At 48.0% G+C, this 23,481-nt stretch overlaps 1 protein-coding gene across 5 annotated transcripts in view; it reads right to left on the bottom strand.

Annotated features, from left to right (window-relative positions):
• Positions 1-23,481, bottom strand: part of NTM (neurotrimin) — a 925,228-nt gene that overhangs the window by 391,573 nt on the left and 510,174 nt on the right. For 3 of the 5 annotated variants that reach the window (XM_061157536.1, XM_061157545.1, XM_061157555.1), the window contains exon 1: positions 9,866-10,491. In XM_061157536.1, coding sequence (XP_061013519.1) covers positions 9,866-10,032 — 167 coding nt within the window. In that variant the 5' untranslated portion in view covers positions 10,033-10,491. Of the gene's footprint in view, positions 1-9,865; positions 10,492-23,481 lie in introns of those variants that run through there. The other 2 variants (XM_061157527.1, XM_061157564.1) reach the window with 1 other exon arrangement.

The raw sequence follows: 23,481 nt of genomic DNA, 5'->3' as shown, positions 1-23,481 counted from the left end.
GTTCCTTTAGTAAATTCTAACATCAGTTTCTATGGGCTTCCCTGTGGCTCAGGCAATAAAGAATCTGCCTGCAATGCAGGAGACCCAGGTTCGATCCCTGGGTCAGGAAGATCCCCTGGAGAAGGGAATGGCAATCAACTCCAGTGTTCTTGCCTGGGAAATCCCATGGAAAGAGGAGCCCAGCAGGCTACAGTCTATGGGGCCGCAAAGAGTCGGACACAACCGAGTGACTAACACTTTCAAGATCAGTTTCTCAGGCCAGGCACACTGGTCTTATCCCAGAACTGTACCAGAGAAAAACTACCAAATGCAGAGACCCTTTTCTATATTCACCATTGATACGGGGGTCCTGAGATGGCCTCTCAGTGAAGAGGTGAGGATGAGGGGAAATGCAATCTCAGGGCTTCAAAGCTGAAAGAGCTTAACCTCTCCGCCCCACTTCAGTGTCACCCCTACCCTGCTTTGCCAGCTGACTCCAATGGACCTGTCATGGGAGAATCAGTCTTCCATGGTAAAAAGGTCTACAAATCCTAAATCTGTACATCAACTCCTGACCCCACTATTTGTGCCAGGTAACCTGTTCCACATAGGTCAGACAGAAAGGAGATCCAACCAGTCCATCCTAAAGGAAATCAGTCCTGAATATTCATTGGAAGGACTGATGCTGGAGATGAAGCTCCAATACTTTGGCCACCTGATGCAAAGAACTGACTCATTGGAAAAGCCCCTGATTCTGGGAAAGATTGAAGGCAGGAGAAGGGGATAACAGAGGATGAGATGGTTGGATGGCATCACCGACTCAATGGCCATGAGTTTGAGTAAACTCCAGGAGTTGGTAATGGACAGGGTGGCCTGGTGTGCTACAGTCCATGGGGTTGCAGAGTAAGACATGACTGAGCAACTGAACCGAACTGAACTAGGCTCCAAAGATCCTTTAGCATAATTTTCTTTTTTTGGTAGGAAATTCATCTTGAGAGCCATGAACTGTCATAACTTGCTATCCAAGAATCTGTGATGAAAAATAAAGACCTTTCTCCTCACTCCATCTCTGATATAAAATAGTTTAAGAAAGTATGTGAACAGAAGATTCCTAGGATCTAAGCAGATGTGTAGGAGAAACATCCAGAGAAGTATAATTAGAGCTGGATGAAGAGGCATTCTTCTCCTCATAGATCTTCCAGAAGCCAGTCATAGCTCATCCATCAAAGTGTGGGCACAGGAGTGTTTAACCTGCAATAGGTTTTAATGAAAATTGCTACATGTGTTACTATTATGTATACACATACATTAACATACTTATATGCTTACACACACACACACACACACACACACACACACATGGAAAGAGAGCTATAATTCTAGACTAAACTTTGTATACATTATTTCGTTTTAACCCAAAACAATCCTTTGAGGTAGGGAGTGGCTGTCTTCCTTAAACAGAAGAATTTGTACAACCTGCCCAAGATGACACAGAGAAAGTCAGTTAGCGGAATCCTGTCTCCCAGGCCATTTTCTCTCTGGCCCACCACTCCTGCAGGAATCGAATCAGAAAGATCTTGTCTCGTGAAGAGCTTTGTCTCCTTCAATTGCACTCCCCTTAAACATTCCTACTGTTTCCTCCCTGCCTTTGGTTCCCACCTGTGATTTGAAATTGCATCTTAACCCCAACTAATTCTTCCTTTCCTAAAAATACTATTACTTGACCATTTAAAAGATGTTAATGATATTATTTATTTATTATAGCAGGATTCCATCAACCTGCTCCTGAAGAAGCAAAATAATCTCAAAGAATGCAAGAATAATGTTACATTTTACCCTTCAGTGGAGACTCTGAACTTAAAGAAATATGATGTCCACATTACTTAAAATTTTTTCAAGTTTCCCCAGGAGAGATGCCAATGGCCCTATTTCTAGTACAACAAAGAAGGACATTAATAGGTCGAGCTGTCAGCTATTCACCTCCCACTCACTGCCCGGGCATCCAGATAGACTGGCTTGTGGAGTCCTCACAGATCCGTGTTTCCATCGAAATGTGTTCAGTGTGAACTCTCTGTGACAGAGTCCAAGATTGCTGACATCTGAAGCAGAAGGCTGGTGGAAGAACCTGGAATAAAATTCTTACTCTGAACAATCTATGGCGATTCTATGATTCTCTGATGAGAAGGGACCTCTAGAGGCCAGCTGGGTCATTCCTTGTGCCTCCAGGTCACACCAAACCTTACACACTCCCATGAAGCCACAGACCACACCAAACCCTACACACACCATCATGTCACAGACCACACCAAACCTTACACACTCCATCATACCACAGATCACACCAAACCCTATACACGCCATCATGTCACAGATCTCACCAAACCTTACACACTCCATCATGTCACAGACCACACCAAACCTTACACAATCCCATGATGCCACAGACCACACCAAACCCTACACACGCCATCATGTCACAGATCACACCAAACCCTACACACTCCATCATGTCACAGATCACACCAAACCTTACACACTCCATCAGGTCACAGACCACACCAAACCTTACACACGCCATCATGTCACAGATCACACCAAACCCTACACACGCCATCATGTCACAGATCACACCAAACCCTACACACTCCATCATGTCACAGATCACACCAAACCTTACACACTCCATCAGGTCACAGACCACACCAAACCTTACACACGCCATCATGTCACAGATCACACCAAACCCTACACACGCCATCATGTCACAGATCACACCAAACCCTACACACTCCATCATGCCACAGATCACACCAAACCTTACACAAGCCATCATGTCACAGATCACACCAAACCCTACACACGCCATCATGCCACAGACCACACCAAACTGTACACCCCCAGTACCCAATTCCTAAAACACTTTCAGAAAGGTGGTTCTTGTGCTCAGGACAAGGAAGAACAGAAAATTCACTTGGTTTCTGGGAGGAAACGAAACTGACGATGAAGAAAAGGAACAGAATGAGGAAAGTCCTTTGTTACAAAAAGAGAAGGAGCCTAGAAGTCAGACAACACCAGTCCCAAGTCCCAGGCACTGTCTCCATCCGACCGTGTGGAAATGGCTGGGGAACGGCTCGCTCCGCCTTCCAGCCCTTCGCTTTCCTGACATGTAAAACTGGAATAATAACAGGATCTGCCTGGTGGGGCAGCTCTGAGTGTTCAGTACATCTCTACTGGTAGGTGCTTAGCGCCTGCCTGACACATCGTCCCAAAGAGTCGCAGGCAGAGCTGATAGAGGCTAAGAATGCTGACTTTAGTGGCCAAGGGGAGAAGCAGTTAGGAGAGCGCTAGGTGGTAAATGCTGGCCAGGTCTGTCGGAGGCATCCTGGGTGGTGTGAGGCCTGTGCACTTCATAGGATAAGGTGACTTTGTCTCGGGCACACAGGTAAGCAAGGGCTCACAGTGTGTGATCCAGTGTGCGCTGGGGGTCAGCTCCTCCTCACTCTGCAGGAAGCCCTCCTTGGGCGAGCTGATGGTCACCAGTCTCACTATCTGGAAAACTAGATGGCTGCACTCCCAGGTCTCTGCCATTCTTTCTCAGAAGAAAAGAGAAGCATTTCTACAAACCACCTAATCTTATAGGTGAGGAGTCCCTGAGAACCAGGCTGTCCCTCTGTACCTTCTTCGGGTTCTCCTGTGAACTCACATGTCCTTTTCCTTCTGTCCAGCATTTGGCTGGGTTTTCAGCTTTCCCATTTTAGTTTTTGGCTCCTTAACAGGCTGAGTGTGCTTCCAGGAGCCTCCCTCCACAGCCCCATCTGTCCAGGCTCTTCTGAGCCTCGGTCCCCCGGCAGGATGCCTGGCGAAGTAGGTGCACAGCGGTCCATCCTGGGAGGGGTCAGGGCAGCACCCGCTTCCCATGTGGCATTGCTATTCTGCAGGAGTTAACTCAAAAGCAATGAATCAATTGTTACACGGCCAGACACCCACTGACAGCAGACTCCAAACAGACAGAAAGAAGGATGGGCGGAGAGGTGCCTTTCTGTGCCCCTCTTTATCTTGAAAATGCTCATTTCCCTGAGATCTGTCTGGGGGTGAGTACATTCTCAGAGAATAGCAGCTCTTCAAAAGCTTAAGGACTGGGCAGGAAAGTGACCTGGCAGAAGGATAGCATGTGTCGTGGGCGCGGTTGTGAAATAGCAGACAATTGACACAGACCATCTGTGATCGGGACAGAAGGACACCAGTTCAATTACTTATGTGTAGCCGTGCCCTCCTCAAGGGCATCCTCAAGCCCAACACAGCACGGCTCAGACAGAAATGACACCGATCCAGGAACACACCCAGGCCAAGGACAACGCTGGACAACTGAGGACAAAGGGCAGAAAAGGCCAGGAGGAGATGATGATCTCAGACCTTCATGATTTCCTCCACTCATGCAAGAGCTACATCCCTGAGCACCTAGCATCTCACAGATACTGCACAGGATAAGACAGGAAAAGACAGAGAAGACACCGATCCTCAAGGAAGTTACAACCCAGCTGGGGAAGACAGACCCCTGAGCACATAACCAGACAAACGAATGGAAAAACTGCTCTGAAAATAATCCAGGATGACATGCCAGCCCAAGCCTGGTGGAAGTGCTAGGGAATCACTTTTATCTGGGTGTCAGGCTAGAGGGAGGGGATTCCATCTAAGCTGAGGCCAAAATGATGACGAGCTGCCGCAGTAGGAAGAGCTGAAAGAGGGGCACGACCACAAAGGGAGCCACACGTGGGAAGGCTCTCTAGCAAGAGGAATCTTTCTGTGTTCAAGAAACAGAAAGAAGCGAGGGAAGGAAGTCAGGCTTTATTAGCAAAAACCCTGGTCCAAGTCATGCACTAGGAACTAGGGACAGAAACCTGAAGCTGTCATAATTCTGGCTTCAAGAGGCCATGCAGTAGCTGGAGAGACTAACAGAGGACCCATCAGCTTCGAGAATGAAATGTTACAGGCTTTCCAAACCTGAGTAACACGCTGCAGCCTCCAGCAGCGGAAGAGGCCCCGCAGGGTTCCTCGAGTATGGAAACCACATTGTTCTCCACTATCCCCTGAAACTGCTATATGAAACTCCACTTCCGTCTTGTAAATTTCTCAGACTTTTTATTCCTAACTCATTTTTTTTTTTTTTTAATAAAAAAGCAACATCCCACATTGTCAAAGCCTCGAGTCTAGGGACATGAAAGAAAATATAGTTCAGCTCTGATACCCACTTACCAGATCTCACCCAAAGAGACAACTGACTTCACCAGTTGCCTCATTTGGGGATTCTATGAAAACATGACACACATTCATCAAAGTTGTCAAGTGACATGGTGACATTCAGTGATGGTCTAATTACCGAGAGCCACACAGCTGATATCTCGGGCTCCCCTGCTCCCATCAGAGCAGCACAGTCATGTCCATTGGGAGGAGGGTACAGTGCTCTGACCACAGGCAGACCACCCACCCACTCATTAATGGACACAACGTCCTCCATGGTTGATGACCTCTTCAACCTCTGCGACCACAGCCCAGCCTTGTGAGTTGGACCCAAGGTCCTGGGGTGAGAAGCCTCAGCCCCAAGCCTTTCCACACCCAACACCCAGCTCATGCCCTTCAAGTAAGGACCATTCCACACATCTTGGCTGAACCACAGTTGTATGGAGACTGGGGGATGTTTTGTTTTGTCTTGTTTCATTTTTAGTCATCTCATCTGTTCAGTAGACATCTGGGAGCACACGGCGCTCTGGGCACAACAAACAGGATCCCTGCTTCCAAGAGCTCGCTGCTCCCCAACCACAAGGAGAGGGAAAAGGGTGATGAACGACACCGCAAGACAGGGCAAGAGAGAAAATGAGTGGGGAGACACCGAGCCCTCGAGCAGAGTCATCAGGAGAGCACCTGACGCGCTGGGTAAAGATGGTCCCGCAAAGGCAAGGACTCAGCATTCCAGCTGGGCCACTCACTAAGGTGTGATCTTAGGTAAATTCCCCTCTCTGCATCTCAGCGTCCTCATCGATAAAATGGAGATGCATGCGTGTGTGCTAAAGTCACTTCAGTCGTGTCTGACTCTTTGTGACCCCATGGACTGTAGCCAACCAGGCTCCTCTATCCATGGAATTCTCCAGGCAAGAATACTGGAGTGGGCTGCCTTGCCCACCTCCAGGAGCTCTTCCTGACTCAGGAATCAAACACATGTTTCTTACGTCTCCTGTATTAGCAGATTCTTTACAACTAGCACTGCCACCTGGGAAGCCCAAAATGGAGACTGTGGGCTTGTAATTTGAGATGTAATCGATTATTACATCTATTTCAGAGAGTTGTTGTGAGGATTCATTGCGAGTAACTGACCAGTAACTGATAGTACTATGCATTTAGTTTGGAGTAGGAAATGGCAACCCACTCCAGTATTCTTGCCTGGAGAATCCCACAGAAAGAAGAGCCTGGCAGGCTATGGTTCAGAGTCGCAGAGAGTTGGACATGACTGAAGCGACTTAGCAGGCACACATGTATGCATCTATTTAACATTATTACTACTGCCACATAATCTGGCTTCCAAATCTCCTAGCTGTGCACCCTTAATTAAATGATATAAACTCTTCAAGCCTCAGTTTTAGCATCTGTAAAATGGGGATGATCATGGAACCTACAATCAGAGGGGTGGCATTAGGGTTAAATGTTTATGTTATGAATTTGGTGATAGGTGACACAGTGTATAAAACACTTAGAATACTCCTTAGGACATAGTGAGCAACCAAGAAACTCAGGTTCATGTTATTATTATTGCACAGTCTATTGTACGAAACCTCACTCTTTTGTAAAAATACGCACATAGACTATTGGCAAGAGGGCAGAAGGAGTGAGAGATTGCAAATTGTAATTCTATTCAGCCTGTAGATGCCATACTAGGTGAAAGGTTTCCTGGTTCTTCCACAAGGATCATTAGAGCTAGTTGGAGGAAATAAAACCTCCTCAAAAGTTCCCTCACATTAGAATCTGCTGCTGAAGCATGTATTCTATGGGGACTGCAAAAGATCCTCAAAAAAACGAAACTGGTGAGAACAAAGCAGAATAAAAAGAAATTAGAGCAAAAAGTCCTCTGCTGGTTGAGGAGAAAACTACAAGCGTGAACCTCATGGTCACCCACGGTGACTTGGGGAGGGTCGCTCCCCTGGCAGAGCTGGGGTGGTCAGGACCAGCCTGACTGGGGTCTGGGTAGCTTGGTGACATATTGAATCAAGAAATAAGGAAGGGAGGAAAGAAGGAAGGAGGGAAGGGGAGGAGGACAAAAGAAAGAAGAGACCAACACACACACAATAAAACCCAAAGGGAAATAACCCAGAGCCCAGAACCACTACAGTGTTGCAACCTGGAATCAGGTTATGTGCAAATCTAGCAATTTCTGTGCAAACAAAATCTGAGATTTCCTACTTGCTTCTCTGCACAGAGAATCACAAGAGGCTAAGCCCATGTTTGAGGGTTTAAGGGCTGCCCCTCCACAGAAGTGCACCCCATCATGGCGGCCCTACCTCGTCCAGTGAGGGAGGGCCTAAGGAGGACCACGCCCATCCTACGGAGACTCGAGCACCCCTGTCCCCCTTCAACCCAGCTCACACCCCCACTCAGGCCCGCGGCCAGTGGGCTGGCGTCAGGCAGATCCCCGCTCCTCTAACCCCCGCCCTGGAGGGCTCCCTCCACTGGGAGGGTCTCTCTGCTGCGTGGTGGGAAGACAGTCAGCCCCAGGGGCTGCCTAAGTGTCAGGGGGGTTCCAGGGGGGCCTCCGCGCCAGAGCTGGGCTGTGGAAGCCCCACGGTATCCCACTTCTTCCATCTACAACCAGTCAAGACCAGTGAGCCTAAACACACATCAAAATGCAAACAAATGTGAGAGCGAGAGAGAGATGGACAGAGAGGCCCAGAGAAAGCCAGCAAGAGGCATGGTAGTGAAGACAAAGAGAGAGAAGCCAGCAGGTACACGATCATGCGATTTTTAAGAGGAGCTGCTCCTATCCAGGCCTGGCTCCAGGCCGAGCCTATGCTGGCAGGGTCCAGATTCTCCTGAGCCTGGGGGCTGCCTGCTGAAGACTACACCAAGCCCACCCATATCCCCTCACTGTTCCTATACTATGGGAGCTACTGTCTGCAAGACCCCTTGGTCTTGCTTCTTTAGCTCCTAATGTCTACAGAGCTGACTACCTTCCACCTTCTTGAAAGTACCATTCCATTCATGTCTACAGTGTTCTCCGGTACGACTGTCTCCATCTTATCTCCTGGGGGCTACACTTTGCAGCCAAGGGTTGGAGACCAAGGGCATACGCCGAGGACACTACATGCCATTCACTATATTGCTTCAGAGGCTTGCTTTTATGTTTCTTTCTAAACAGCCTGAGATCAGGACGTATCTGAAGCGTCCATGAAATCCTTTACAAAGCAGACACACAGCTATTTCAGGTATGAGGCAGACAAATCTTTAACCTTTGCTCAAAATTGTCCCTAACTCAGGGTTCCGTGGGAGAGGTGGATCCCAGAACCAAAGAAAACCTACCAATCCTTGGGGGCATGGGTGTTAGCTTGCCAGAGACAAAGGAGCATGGGTGTCTGCAGGCTTCGACAGGCCCTTAAATCACACCCCTCCTCTAGCAACGTCCTGACAAGTCAGCTCTGTAACCTGTGCCCCTTCCTCAACATTTTCTATCCCATGGGTATGGCCTCATGCATCATCCATAAACCTTAGAAGGACAGTTGCAGAAGGGGTAAAACCGTGGCTACCAGCACCAAGGCTGTCTCTCCAAGAATCTTCATGTACAGAGAATGGGAATTCTGCCACACTGCCATGCAGTCAGCTCAGCGGTGGCCCAGTCTGGGAAACTTTATTTAAGCAAGCACATCATTCTTTCCACAAACCTTCTTAACTTCTACCTCCTGCGGACTCTCATCAAATTCCAGAGCGTAAGATCCCCGCTTACAATCACTGATATTCTGTGTGGCCCTCCTGTGTGTGGTATGGTTTGTAGACACTGGAAATTGGCGTTAGCATTTCAGGAGGCAGGGTAGAATGGGAGACAGGCTCATCCTACCTTACACAAAACATAGCCAAGATTCTTCTTCTCTTCCTCCTCCACCTCCTATCAGCCTGAACCCCAGAAGTCCACCAGGACCCAGCTCAACAATAAAATCCCCTTTCCGTTGGGTAGATGAGCTTTGCACACACTGCTGTGGAGGATAGCACCACTGACAGAGTAAGTGATATTTCCAAGGAGAAATCAGACTTATCTCCATGGCTTCGATCTCAGGGCCATGTTCAGATAGAGAAAGCATGTCCCTCTGGTCACCAGCTCGAGGCACGAAGGTGCCCCAGGAAAGCCCAGACACAGTCAGACCCAGGGCAAAACAGCCGCGCGACCAGAGTCTGGGAGCTGGCTGGCAACTTCCCATGGCATGGGCAGAGTGATGGCATTCACAGGAAGCCAGACCCGACCTCTGGGACTCATTAACTTCAGAGAAGACTGCTCACGTGGAGCCCCAGCCAGGCCCCCAATCACCACGCCACCAGCTTCGGGCAACAGACAGCGCTCTGGACACTGGCCTCCATATCAGAGAGCCCCTGGCCCAGCGCCCCTCCTGCTTACCAAGTCCTGAGCCAAGGAGGCCAGGTTTGGGAAACAGCTCATCTCTGGAACCGCTGAACGTTTCCCCATGACCAACACCTTTCCGGGCGGAACACCCAGCTCAGCCATGAACAGGGCAGCCCAGCGAAGCAGCGAAGCCTCCCCGCAGCAGCTCCACAGGACACACCTGCACCCCTAGCGCTCTCCCCCCACGTCCCCGCCACAAATCAGTCGATTCAGAGAGGGATGGCGGCTCCCTACCTCAGGGTGGCGCTCTCCCCCTGCCGGACCGTCACGTTGTCCATCGCCTTGGGGAAGGTGGCATCTCCGCTGCGCACGGGCACTCCTGTGGGTACAAGGAACAGCAGCCTGAGAGACACGACCACGAGGCACTTCCAGGGCAGGAACAGGGACCCACAGACCCCCATCCTCGACAGCCACAACTTCCCAGAACTCCGGCGGCGGCTCGGCACACGCCCCCCGGGCGCGCACGGGAAGTGGGTGGGGTGGGGAGCGAGCACGGGGACCCGGAGGCGCGGGCTGGAGAAAAAGCGCGCAGACTCCTCCAAGTCGGGTGTTCCTCCCCAAATCGAGCCTCAGCGCTCCAGCCTCGGAGAAGCGGTTTCCACGGAGGACATCCAAAGGGGGCTGCCCCGGTGCTGCTTGGCCGAGAAGGTGGCCGAGAGAGGAGAAGCGCCAGACAGGTGCGAAGGTGCGGGCACGTCTCAGGAGCCCCTTCCTCGCGTTAACAGTTCAGGCATGGCACTTGGGAGAGGAGTAAGCACTTTGGTACCAGAAGGGGACAGGGGGTGGGTTGGATCCGGCCACCCAGAGATGATCTGAATTCCTCAGTTCCAACAAGGGCAGGTCCAACACTTTCTTTGTAAGTTTCGGGAGAAGGCTGGCCAGCAGAAAACAGTCTGTAACAATAGCAGAGCCGAAAAGTGGAGCACGCAGGAGGCGCAGGAGTGAGCCAGCAGGAGAGGGAGGCTACGCCGGGCTTCGCGCGAGCCGGACGGGGGTTGCTGCCGCAGCCGCCTCGGTCAACTTCCTCCGAGCCCAAATGCGCGCTGCAGCCGCCGCGATGCGGCCGGTCTAGGCTGGGCGGTCTCCGCGGCGGCGGCCCCTCGCTCGCTCGCTCGCTCGCTCGCTGGGCAAGGCGAGGCGCTGCCGGCCCCGGAGCCGTGCGGACGCCACGCTCAGCGGCCGCCCCCGGCCTCCGCGCCGCCGGCCTCCCGGGAGCAGCCCCGACGCGCGCGGGCCCCGACCGCCGGGGTTGTCATGGCAGCAGCTCCATCACTGACCGCCGCTCTCCGCGGTGCCGGCGCCGAGCGAGCCGGCGGACCGCGCGCATCCCGGCGGGCGGCGGGCGCGGGGCGCGGGGCGCGGGCGCCCACCTTAACCCCCGCCGCGCCGCGCTGCGGCCGTGCACGAGCCAGGGCGAGGAGTTTAACCATTTCCCCCCTTGAGGAGCTGTCATTTCCAAATTAAGAAGAAAGGCAAAGTTACCACGCGGTCTTAATAAGCCCGAGACATCTTAATAAGGGTCACAAACTAATTAACTAGGAAAGGAAAACCCTGAAGCATGCACGTGTGCACGTTTAAAATTATCAGATTAATTCATTAGCGTTTAGAGTAAATGTAAAGTGTTGGGAGGATGTTTTAGAATAATTCCATTTATTATTCAACAGTCAACGCCCACCCCACCAACCCCCCCCCCAAAAAAGCGCCTTCAAATATCATTATAGAGATCTTCCGTATATAAAACCAATGCAAAATCACAGAAGCCTCTTAGCGTGCATATCTGGCAAAACCACATCAAAATGTTGGTCAAGTTCCGACACTGACTTACATTCTCTATTCTTGTTCTGTCGACATGAAAAGATGCTGGCCCTGCAGAGTGCTCACTTCAGATGAATGAGTGTGAGCCCCTAGCATTACTGATACCGAAGATTCCCAAGTGTCCAGGGCTTCACACTCTTGCAGAGCCGGTTTCCTCTTAAGAGGTATGTTTCTCAAATTCTTGAAAGTCAGGGGAAGGCTGCACTGGCCTCAGTTCCTGTCACGTCTCCTCTCTGGCTGCTGTGTGCCCACCTTCGTATGTTTCCTCTCACTTCAGCCCTGATGGAATTTGGCTCCTTCCCTCCTGGGCCAGGCTCCTGAGCGTGGGGGGAGCCCCCAGCTGCACAGAGCCCACCCCGCATGCTAACACCAACATGGTTCTCTGCTTGGGGACTCCTGTCTGAGCTCCCTGCACTGACCCAGATTCTCCCTGGGGAAAGAGAAGAGGCAGTGTGGCTTTGATTTTCCCCTGGACTTTCTCCCAAATCCAACCAGGAAGCTATTTTTTTTTTTTTTAAACAACTGTTAAAAAGCAACAATAACAACAAAAAAATGTGTTCCTCCCAAAGTCATCCAGCCACCACCAAAAAGAAGCTGAATTATTCCAACTAAATCACTGTCATATAATGGTCCTGGTGCCATTAAGTCCGTTTATCTTTCAACGGATCATCCCAGGTACGTGTAGATAACACGTGTGTGAATGATGCACAAGCATTTCACTCATACCCTGTGCCCACAACTGCCCTGGGTTGGAAGGGATGGAGGTGCGTGTGCAGATGTGGAGGCCAAACAAGGTAACAAAGAAAGACTGAGAAGGTATGGCTTCCTCTTTTAACAGGTAACCAGGAAGTGTGCATGCATGCACGCTCAGTCGCTTCAGTCATGTCTGACTCTCTGCGACCCCATGGACTGTAGCCCTCCAGGCTCCTCTGTCCACAGGATTCTCCAGGCTAGAATACTGGAGTGGGTTGGTCATGCCCTCCTCCAGGAGACCCCAACCCAGGGATGGACCCCGGGTCTCCTACACTGCAGGATTGCAGGTGGATTCTTCATCCACTTAGTCACCTGGGAAGCCCCTAGAAAATGTACTACCAGGTAAAGTCGAGCAACGCACACTAAAGATTGAACTTAATCCATCATTAGGCCCATTTCCCCCTCGTTTCCTCTGCTGACTTTTCCAATATTAAATTCTCAGGGAAATCCATCTGCTACTTTTAGCTGGTGGGGCCATTTGATATATAACACCAAAAAAAGAAAAATCAATTGTCAACTTGTGACCACAAAGGATGACTTTGCTCTCAGGAAAACCAAAAATGATGTCTATGGGGAGCAGGAGATTTTGTTTATGTTTTTGAAAGAAGAAGAGAATTAACTGATTTCAGCACTAGTCCATTCTTGCCAGACCCTATTTTGTCTCGATATTTGCAGTGGGAAATCTCAGGGAAATAGGAAATCGCCTGTTTCCCCAAGCTCAAATGTTATATGATAGCAGATGTTAGGTGTGAGATCATGATGGCTGACCTCAGTCTGCTGAATTTGGGGTTCTTCCATAGGGGCCAAGGAGTTACCTCTGACCATCCACCGCCACTGTATCCACCCCTCCAATTCCTCTTGGTAAACAGGTCTTAGCACCTCAAGTAGAAACAAGCACAGCAGTGGAGAAGGGAGAGGGACTCTTTCTGGGGTTTGGAGTCATTTCCCTCCAGGCTTGAGAATGGCAGGCATGACTCCTTTCATGATAAATTCTCATCCTGGCTCTTGTATCTAATTCCCAGGTAGGTACAAATGAGCATTAGTTTTTGCATCTCGGAATGTGGGTAATGACAACAACCAGCCTTCCCGAGGGGCCTACAGACATGATTAACTCTACGGTAAAATACTTAGAAATCCATTTAAGGTGGAAGATGGTTTATTAATATATTTTGCCTGCCACTGCTTCATTATTATAGCCAGGCAGAAAAAGAACTCTTCTCACAGGCTCTGTAGGATGTTCGGCTTATACCAGTCTGCGGGCACTTGGTCTAAGATAGACACACTGTCTTTGTGTCTGGCTGGGGAAGGGACAGTGGTGAGCTGCAGCCTCCTGGCCTGGCTGACAGGAAACCCAGCAGAGATCCGGGTGGACAAAGAAAAGCCACTGGCAACCTCATAGCGGCTTCGTGGACCCAGGGATCCAAACTTCATTCAAAAATGGAAGTTGAGAAAGCGATGAGAGGTCAGAGATGCCAGCACAATTAACAAGGCAGAATCCATTTTATTGAAACTCATGATTGAAGCGGTTTGAATAGATGAAGATCAAAATCATATGTCAGCTCCCGTCTCATCTCCTAATCCCTAAATATAACCAACACTTAGTGGCTTATCTTATATCCTGTCTCTTGCTTCATAAAAACTGCTGGATTTATTTTATTTTTTTCCCAGCATATCCGAGTTAATGAAAAAGGAATGACAGTCAGAGCAATTTCATTATTTGTGTTCTTTATAGAAACAACTTCCTTTCTACCTCCTGGAAAGAGGATTCCTAACGAGCGCCCACCTCTACCTTCTCCCCCGCCATGCCCCCCGCCCCATCTCTCTCTGCACCCCCCTCTTCCCTCCTGCATACACATATACTGTACACATAAATCAACTTGTCACAGCTTGTCTCTGTGCTGACAGCTGTAATTGCTGCAGGTTATAAAAATATCTATAGGACAATGCCTTTCAAGCTCTCAGGCGCATACATACACACTCACACAAACAGTCTGAATGAAAGAAAACAATCATATTCCCTTTAATAATCTTGCAACTGCAAAGGGGGGGCCACGGAGGAGCTTGCCGTGTGGACTGGAGGGCTGACAGGCAGGTGAGGATGTGGGGGAGACGAAGACTCCTAGCAGTGGCAGCATCTCCACACTTAAGAAGGGATGGAGAAGGGAACACTTGCCAATGGAAGGGAAATCGGCTGTTTTTGGTTTTCCCTGTGTTACCTACAGCAAGCTGGGGTTGGTTGAAGAGCAGTGAATTCTGCATACACACAAGAGACCGAAAGAAGAGCTCTAGCCTGAGACATGCCAGTGCTGCTGCTGCCTTCTCTAAAAAGGCGAAAGGCCCCCCTCTCCTGGTGGAGATTCCAAATAGGAGCTCAGGCGAGAAGATGCTGCTTGCAGGGTGGTTACAGAGAACAGGGTGGCACCAAATGGACATCGGACGTTTAATCAGGAGGAGCAGGGTCCATCTGGATCAGTGATAGCTCTAGGGGAGCGGGGAAGGGCTGGGCTCTAGAAGAATACGTGCTATTCTGTCCTGCAGAGGATCAAAAAATCATCGGTCATCTGGGCTAGAGTCTGGTGTGTGAGGATTCCAGAGGGAAGAGCCAAAGAGCAGCCTGAAGAAGAGGAAGAAGCATCAGAGGAAAAGAAAGTGGTCATTAATGGAGAGAACTGAGAAGGAAGGGAACAAGGCCAAAGGTGAGGCTGCTCCTGGACTTTGAGAGCCATGAAACTTTGTAAGTTACATCAAGAGGAGAGGCTGTCAGCAGAGTAATAGGCAGACAGAAAAGGAAAGAAGAGCCAGGCAAATGAGCAAAATCAAAGTGACGTCAAAGCAAACTCCAGATACCCAGAGGGGAACAGCACTAGAGTCAGGAGTCCTGAGAGGAACCATCTCTCCTTTTCTACATTTGGGGTCATCATAAGACCCTGGGGTCACAGCATGAGAGAGTGGTAGGGTCAGAGGGCACCTTGAAAGACATGTAATACACTCATTCCATAAGGAGGGGGGCAGTGAAGCCTGCAGAGAGGACCCATTATCATGGGAATAAAGTTAACCCCTGGCAAATCAAGACTAGAACTCAGCGCTACTGGCCACTGCCCTGTTCTCTTGGCCGTACCTGGCAGGTAAGGACACTGCTTAAGAACCAAATGACAAAATATCTCCCATGGCTGCTACATCTGTGCAAGAGAGAACCACAGAAGTGTTATTGCCCAGTATCGATACTTCTGAGTGTCCGATTATTCAACTGAATTCATTGTAGCCAGGAAACGCTGAAGGTAACCAAGTAGACTTTGAGCTCTTCCTATGGAGCAGAAAGTTAGAGATACAAGATGAAAGACATCACCCTGCCCTCAATTTGCCTACAGTTGAGTGCTGCCGGGTTTGTCCATGGTTCTTTTTGCATTCATATCCCTGGAAGCCCCTGAGAACAGTCTTATTGCCAAGAATGAGTTGGGATGTGGCTCAGTGATGAAGACCACCTTCCAGTGCCCGGGGTTGGGGAGCTAAGATCTCACATGACTCGTGGCCAAAAAATCAATACTCAAAACAGAAACAATATTGTAACAAGTTAGATAAAGACTTGAAAAATGGTCCACATTAAAAAAAATCTTTAAAAAAACAAAACTAAGTGGCATCAGAGGTGGTGGAGCACTCTCAAGGACTTTAAAATTGTAGGGAAAACATTCATCTACCTGACAAACCGCGTTTTCAGTGCACAGTAAATGCCAACGATGCACTAGGTGGTGGATTTCAGCTGTGGGCGAGAGAGACATGAGCGAAAAACCATCCTGTGTCTAACCCTCATTAAGGACACTGTCCAGCAGGGGAGACAGATATGAAAGGAAGAACTTTACAAGACAGCAGATATGCTGGTGATAAGCCCTGTGGGGAGGTGGAAGAACATACATGCTAGAAGGTTCTCACAGAATCGGGAAGATCAGGAGACGGAACTGGGGCTTCATAGTGAGAAGGAGCTGAGTGTGCAGGTGGCGTGAGCCGAAATCCAGTTACAGATTCACCAGAATGTGCACAACCAGAGACTGGAAGGAGGTTGGGCCCAAGTTGCCTTTTATATTCAGACTGTGCTCCCTCAGACTAGGGTGGGGACGTCTGAAGTACTCTGTCTGATTGGAAAGCCCTAACTGCTTCTTCATCCTGTGTTTCTGCGTTCATTGATTCATTCAGTACATATTTATCGATTAAGAATGATCAGCGGTTTTGGACTCAGACAGACCAGAAGTCAAACTTCGTCTCCATCACTAACTGTGTGACCTTGTGGGAATAACTCCATTTGCGAAATAGTGCTCAGAACAGTACCTACCATGGAGGGGTGGTGTGAGGATGCCATGAGGGTCTGATGGACAGGGGGTAGCAGAGGGCCTGGCAGCTGCGGGCCTCCCGTGGAGGGACTGAAAGGGAGCCGCGGGTGTGCTCCCCTCCTTCAGAGGGACCTCGGTGGGACATTCATCCTGAGAACCCAGGAGCCGCCATCTCAGTGTCGGGGAACCGTCCCTGGGCCTATCCTGAGGGTGTCGTCGCGGGAGCAGGGCAGAAACTTCACGCTGAGATATGGTCAGAAAGGGCAGTCGCTGAGCTTCAAACCAGGGCAGGAAATGGGTGACCTTCCTGTTCCCACCCCAAGGTCTTGGGAAACACACAGGATCTGGGCCCATGGGAAGCAGCCTGAAGCTTGAGAAAGGGGATGGGGCTGCTTCTTTGTGTGGCAGCCTGGGTACCTTCGTCTGTTTAGGCTCCCACATATACCAGGAGAGGAAACAGCCTGAGAAAAAGGCAGAATACCTCCTCCGAGCAGCAGATGGGTAGTGCCTCTTAACACCTGCGTGGAGCCTGGGGTCCTCTTTGCTCCTGTGGGCCTGGGAGTGGAGCCCAAAGCCCCCTACCCACTCTAGGGTCTAGATTTACATTAGTCAATAGATGTTATTAATACCATGTAGCATCGGCCTCATTGCTGCCACTCCCCATGACTGAGCACCGCAGTGCCTCCTAGCCTTGTGGAAGTAAGCAGGGGTGACCTGCACTCACCTGCCTGCACACACACACAGACTCCAGTTCCAAGCTTTGCATGATGCAGCCCAACCAGGGTCACAAGCAGCTCTCTCAGAGAAAGAGCCTTTGGATGGTCACCAGCCAACCCCAAACTTGGAGCTTCAACCCCAAATGTACCCTTAGAGGAACTTGGCTTGCCTAGCCCTGCCCTGATGCCTTTCTCCCTAATCAGTTACCTTCAAGTCTCTCTTTAAACTTTTGTCTGCATTTTTTGCATTTTCTCCCCAGCCAGGAGCAACTGCAGAAGATAAAAGCTGTAATGAGACAAGAATTTGCTCGATAACATATGGATTCAATTGTACTTCTTACCGGACATGGCATTTTGTAAACACCATTTTGTAAACCAGAGTATCTGGATCCAAGTCTTAACTCCGGCCAACATTAAACAAGTCCCACGTTTGTTCATTTGTTTTTTAGCTTCTTTGTTTTCAGAAAAACCAACATCTCCATGAAATGTAGGTCTTTGAGAAGATCTAGTGCCAACCAACACATCCAAGTGGGCTAATGAACTTTTGAAAGCTGAAAGCACTGTTCTACAGTAAGAAAATGGATGGTATCATTGACTCAATGGACATGAGTTTGAGCAAATTCTGGGAGATAGTGAAAGACGGGGAGCCTGGCATGCTGGCATGGGCTCGCAAAGAGTAGGACACAACTTAGCTACTAAACAGCAACAGTTGGGTGATAGCTCGTAGAAGGCTGGGGTCAAGGGTAAAGCATTTGCCCACCAGTCTGTCACTCACAGGCTGTATGGAGTTGCCCAAATCACTTCTAGTTTCCTTCTAAGTGAGGAGTTGGAATTAAACAACCTCATAGTTCCCTTTCAAGGGCTTCCCAGGTGCTCAGATGGTAGAGAACCCACCTGCCAATGCAGGAGACATAAGAGATGCGGGTTCAATCCCTGTGTTTGGAAGACCCCCTGGAGAAGGGCATGACAACCCACTCCAGTATTCTTGCCTGGGGAAACCCATGGACAGAGGAGCCTGGCGGGCTATGGTCCATAGGGCTGCAGTATCAAACGTAACTAAAGCGACTTAGCATGCACAGTCCCCTTACAACTCTCAGTCTTTGGTTTTATTGCTTCTCAACACTCTTCTCGAAATGAGTTTATCCTTCCTATTTGCTCATCGGTTCCTATTATTGAGAAATTGCCCTCCTCACCCTGTCCTTCCATTGTTCCCACTCTCCAAGGTGTCCATTTCAAAACTTAGAAAACGGTGGTGCAAAGTAATTAATGAGCTACACTGGATCTAAGGCAGGCAATGGAAGAGCCAGGATGATTAAAAGTCTTCCGATAAAGGGTTTCTTTAAGGAAAAGAAAATCCCACAATGCAACCAGCAATGTTAATCTTCAATAAATAGGCTGTTAATATTTAACTGGCATTTATTTAAACTTACAGTAACTGTCCTATTAAATCTAAATTAATTGCCCGTTTGGGACTCTCCCCCTACAGCCTAGCTGGGACACGGCTGTCTGGATCATAGTGTGTGCTAGGCATCCAGCCATAAAGAGGAGAGTTCAGCCTCCTTCTAAGACTGGAAGATTACAATATCATGCTTGGAAGGGCTTTAGAGGTCAACTGGACCAGTAAGTTTTATACCCTGTGTCTTTGGGCTTTCTGGGGGCCCATTTTCGCCATCTCTTCAGTAAGGGCTTCATTGTGTGTCCTTATCTCTGCATCTGCTTCTCTCCACTGTCTTCTTTTCATTTTGAATTTCTCTCTTTCCTTTCTGCTGGTGAATTTTTTCTTTTACACTTCATATTTTACACTCATTCTGCAGTGTTTTTGCCTCAGTATTTCCTTGAGTTTGTTAAGAGAGGCCATTTAAGTAAGATACATAGCAATTACTGTGTGTGTGAATGTGTGTGTGTGTGTGTATATATATATATATATATATATGTATATATATATACATTGGTGGCTCAGACAGTAAAGAATCTGCCTGCAATGTGGGAGACCTGGGTTCGATCCCTGAGTTGGGAGGAGGGCATGGCAACCCACTCCAGTATTCTTCCCTGGAGAATCCCAGGGACAGAGGTGCCTGGTGGGGAGTCACAGAGTCAGATATGACTGAGCAAGTAAGCACAGCAAGTATATATATATGTGTGTGTGTGTGTGTGTATAATTGAATGTGTCATAAAGAACGTTTTATAGTGGCAGTTGTATACAAAAGACCAAGAGCTGCGAAATAATCCCTGAGTCACACAGCTTTAGAAGGGGCAGTGAGAGTGTAATTGGGTAGGACTGATCTTTGCTATCCCTGAAATCAATCAATATTTTTTATTATAAATGTTATCACAGCAAAACCTCTGGAATGGTATTTTGCTATGATTTTAGCATATTCACAGCATTTCACATACACACACATACTCATTGCTTTCAGTTTATTAGTGAAACGTGGATTAAAGGTAAACACCTCATCAGGTGGGTTAGTGTTGAAGCTAAGTTAACTTTCCTCAAGTGGGAGCTGGTTGAGACTAAATTATCTCACCCTGATGTTTCTGAGGGTGTAAGTCCCTGAGTTAGACATATAAAGGCTCACTGTCTGCCTTGCAGGGCCTGGGGAGGCCTAGTGCTGGAGAGAGGGATGTGGTGTGAGATGGATTTAGGGAGGAAGAATACAGGTCAGAGCTGAGGGCAGGTGGGCAGGTGAGAAGGCATGCTACACATTTTTAAGAGGACCAAATGTATTCTCAACTGTTCGCTCGTGAAAGGCTTTACATGTGTGCTGCCTGGAAAAGCCATGTTTCTTTGTATTTCTAACTAATGCACAAACCACCCAGTTCCTTTTTGCTCCCTTACTTTAGTTATCATCAGGTTAGACTAGAGACCCTCACAATGTCTTCAGTTGGAAAACAAATCCTCTGTTTTCACTGCATCTTTATGCTTTATTTTATTGAACCTTATAAATTCAAAAAAATAATAGAACACATTTCTGCATGTTTATGCATCTCCCTGGCTTTCCCCGTGTCCATCTCTCCTTGTGCACTTGCCTTTGGAAGTTCAGGGTCTTTTAAGACAAAGCAATGGAAGCAATAGATATAACCTCACATCCTCACAACCTGGGAGCTGATGTGGGCCTTCCCTCCTAGAAAGGAAAAATTTACCCTGAAACCTATGTAAGCTTTCTTCACCTAGGATACCAGAAAGCTACAAGAGGTGCCATAGGTAATGAGGCAGTCAGTCACCTGGGAGTAGCCTAGGAGAATGGACTTTGATGTGGTTCAGGTAGCCCCGATCGTGGGGAGGGAGAGCAGGGAAAATGCCGTAAGCGGACATGGGAACATGGGCAACACAAGAAAATAATTCACCTAAGCTTTCACGGGAATGTCCACAAGATGTCAGGATCAAAGATGCCTTAAAGAGAAAGCAGTTAATGAGGATACTATCTTTTTTTCTTCAAAAGTAGAACATTGAGCTTAAAGCTAAGATGGAAATCAAGGACCAGATTGACATGTTTCTATCTGGAGAAGCACAGGTACCAGATTCTCCAGGGGAGAGTTTCTGGGACAAACCAAATGTAGTATTTCTATCAACAATCTGCTGAAGGGGATTCATAGAGAACTGTCCCACATCTGCAAAAAACATTAGGTCCCCTTAAGTAAGTAAACCTTCAGTTGACATAATGAGCTATAAATAATCCACAAAGTTTTATGCAAGTGTGCAGAGAAGTGGGTGAAATGCAGTATCACATATTTGAGTAAAGATCATGGAAAATGCCTTGATCTTTGATGCTTTTTGACCCTGGACTCTAGGCAGTAGGATAGGAGCAGTGATGAGCAGTAGATGGAGTATGGATGCTGAGGCTAATGGCTCTCACTTTTAGTCCAAGCTCCCTCTCAGAGCCTCAGTTTTCTCCTCTTGTTAAATAGGAATATGTCCTACTCCAAATACTTGCTATGAGAGGCTAAATGAGATGACAGATGTATAGTACCTGGAGAAGGAGCTGGCATGTGGCACAGACTCCACGTCGGTAACCAGGAAAACAACGCTGGGAACAGTCATGGCTAGTGGCTCCTGAGTTAGGGGACTTAAAGCACATTTTTGGAGTATGATAGTATATTGTTAACAGGTATCAGGATTTTTTCCAAAAAGAAATGTTGGGAGTAACATTTTATGAAAGCTCTTAGAAGAATATTGGAAATAGAAACAAAGAAGCATTTTATTTACTCAAAATTGCTGTGTATAATTTCTTCAAATGTTAATCATAGTACTTATTGTTATACCTCACAAAGCATCCAGGAATTTCATGTGCCCAGCCTCTTGGTGAGGAATCAGGACCCACTCTTAATTTCCCTGGTTCTTACCACTGCCCGCTCCCATGTGTTTCTGCAATTCCTTTCTCTTTCGGGTCCTTCAGCAAAACCTTCAGTGTCCAGTCCTTTCCAAACCCCCACTTACCTGCCTGAGCCGTCATCTCTTCTCATTTCCTTCCTTGGAATGATGAGACTCCCTCTTCCAGGGAGTTCTTCCGTCAGCTCTTACCAGGTCTATTTCAAGCTCCACTTTCAAATCAAGTTTTCCTGAAAACCTGACCACGTCACTCCTCTCCCACTTCAGTCTTTAGTGGCTCCACGCAGTAATTTTTAATAAAGCCCCGAATGCTTTCTGTGGTTTCTGAGCCTTCACGATGTGGCCTCGTTTGCTTTCACTTTTTTCTCCTGGTACCTCTTCCTTTATAGAGCCATGCCACTGTTTATTTTAATTGATGACTATTTTCATCCCTCAAAGGTTTCTCTTTCTCAACGTGGGGCCTTTGCACATACTGACTTTCTGTCACCAATACTGTCCCCACATTTTTAGGCTAAATTCTATTCATCCTACTACATTCTTACTCCCTCATAAAGACCATACCTATTCCATTCAATCAGGTAAATGCCCACTGCATTGGCATCTTCTAACATTCATAACACTTGTAAGAGTTTAAATTCTTACCCTCTTATCCTCTTATATCCTTGAAGTCTGGCACATATTAGGTTTTTGATAAATATTTATTGGCCTTAAGTATAGCTGGGGGAATCAAAATTAAAATTATTTTCTGGCAGGGCAGGGACTTCCAAGTGAAGGAATGTTAAGAAGATGACTATTTGGTATTCATGAAGTGTACGAACAGGGCGTACTCACATATAATGACCAATCTCTAGCTAGAAATAATAATTCCAAGAAATTGAAAGATGGCAGTTTAAGGATAAAAACAAGCCTGTCTGTATAAAAGGTTAAACAGGCAGAAAATAATATCTAAATAGGATAAAGGGAAGTTTGGATAAATTAATGGGTGACAGACCCACTCTGGTTTATTAGGTTAGGGGTGTCTGATGTATATCTCTAACCTTTGAAGTGTGATTCCCATGCAAAATGGCCATTGTCCAAAATGGGTAAGGAGGACATCTGAATTGATATGATCTGGGGTGACCTTTGCAATGTCACAATAGTTTTGTTGTCCACGTTGCTGGGGATAATGGAAATATGATCATCTTTCTCCCTATACACTATCTTATAGCAGCCCATTCTACAACAGTTGTGTACACTTAGGATGAACCATTTTGAAATGCTGCAAGAAAAGGTGTGTGTAATTTGTGTGAACGGTGACCCCCGCAAGCAGGGGAAAAGCCCCCTTCACCCTTCAGGGAGAATTAGATGGACTGCCTTCAGTTCTTACCTTCTGCTATTCGGCTATTTCCTTCACGTCCAATTCCTGATTTCCGCTCTTAGCTATGGGAAACCTGCTCCACCCTGAACCACTGTCTCCTTGAACATCAACTCCCAGGTACTTGGGCCACTTGCTCACCTCTCCTGACTCCCTCTTTCTAGTCCAGCTCAACTGCTAGTAACCAGAAGATGTGGATCGCAGCATGTGTCTTTAGACTCCTGGTCCCCTGGTCTTTCTCCTCCACCCTGTTGCTTCCCTGTGTCAGCCTACTTTCCAAGGGATGACGAAGGGCAATTGATTTCTCACATCATTCTTTGTTTTTCTTTCTTGGGAAAGAGCACTATGACAGCCATAGTCCAAAACAATAGGTAATACACAGACCTGTGTGCTGAGCTCACTCTCTGCACAATTTGCTCCACCAGGAGGTTTCTACCTATAACTTCATTTGAGAATCTCTATTAGGCACTTTCCTTTCCTGAAGACACAGCTGAATCACATGCACAGGACCCCAGAATTTCAAGGACAGGGCAAACCCAAGACCAGAAGCACTCTAGGAAAGT

This window comes from Dama dama, chromosome 2 (genome assembly GCF_033118175.1).
Source record: "Dama dama isolate Ldn47 chromosome 2, ASM3311817v1, whole genome shotgun sequence".
Classification (NCBI taxonomy): domain Eukaryota; kingdom Metazoa; phylum Chordata; class Mammalia; order Artiodactyla; family Cervidae; genus Dama; species Dama dama.
Note: the sequence above shows the minus strand (reverse complement) of the source record. Positions and strands in the feature narration are given on the sequence as shown.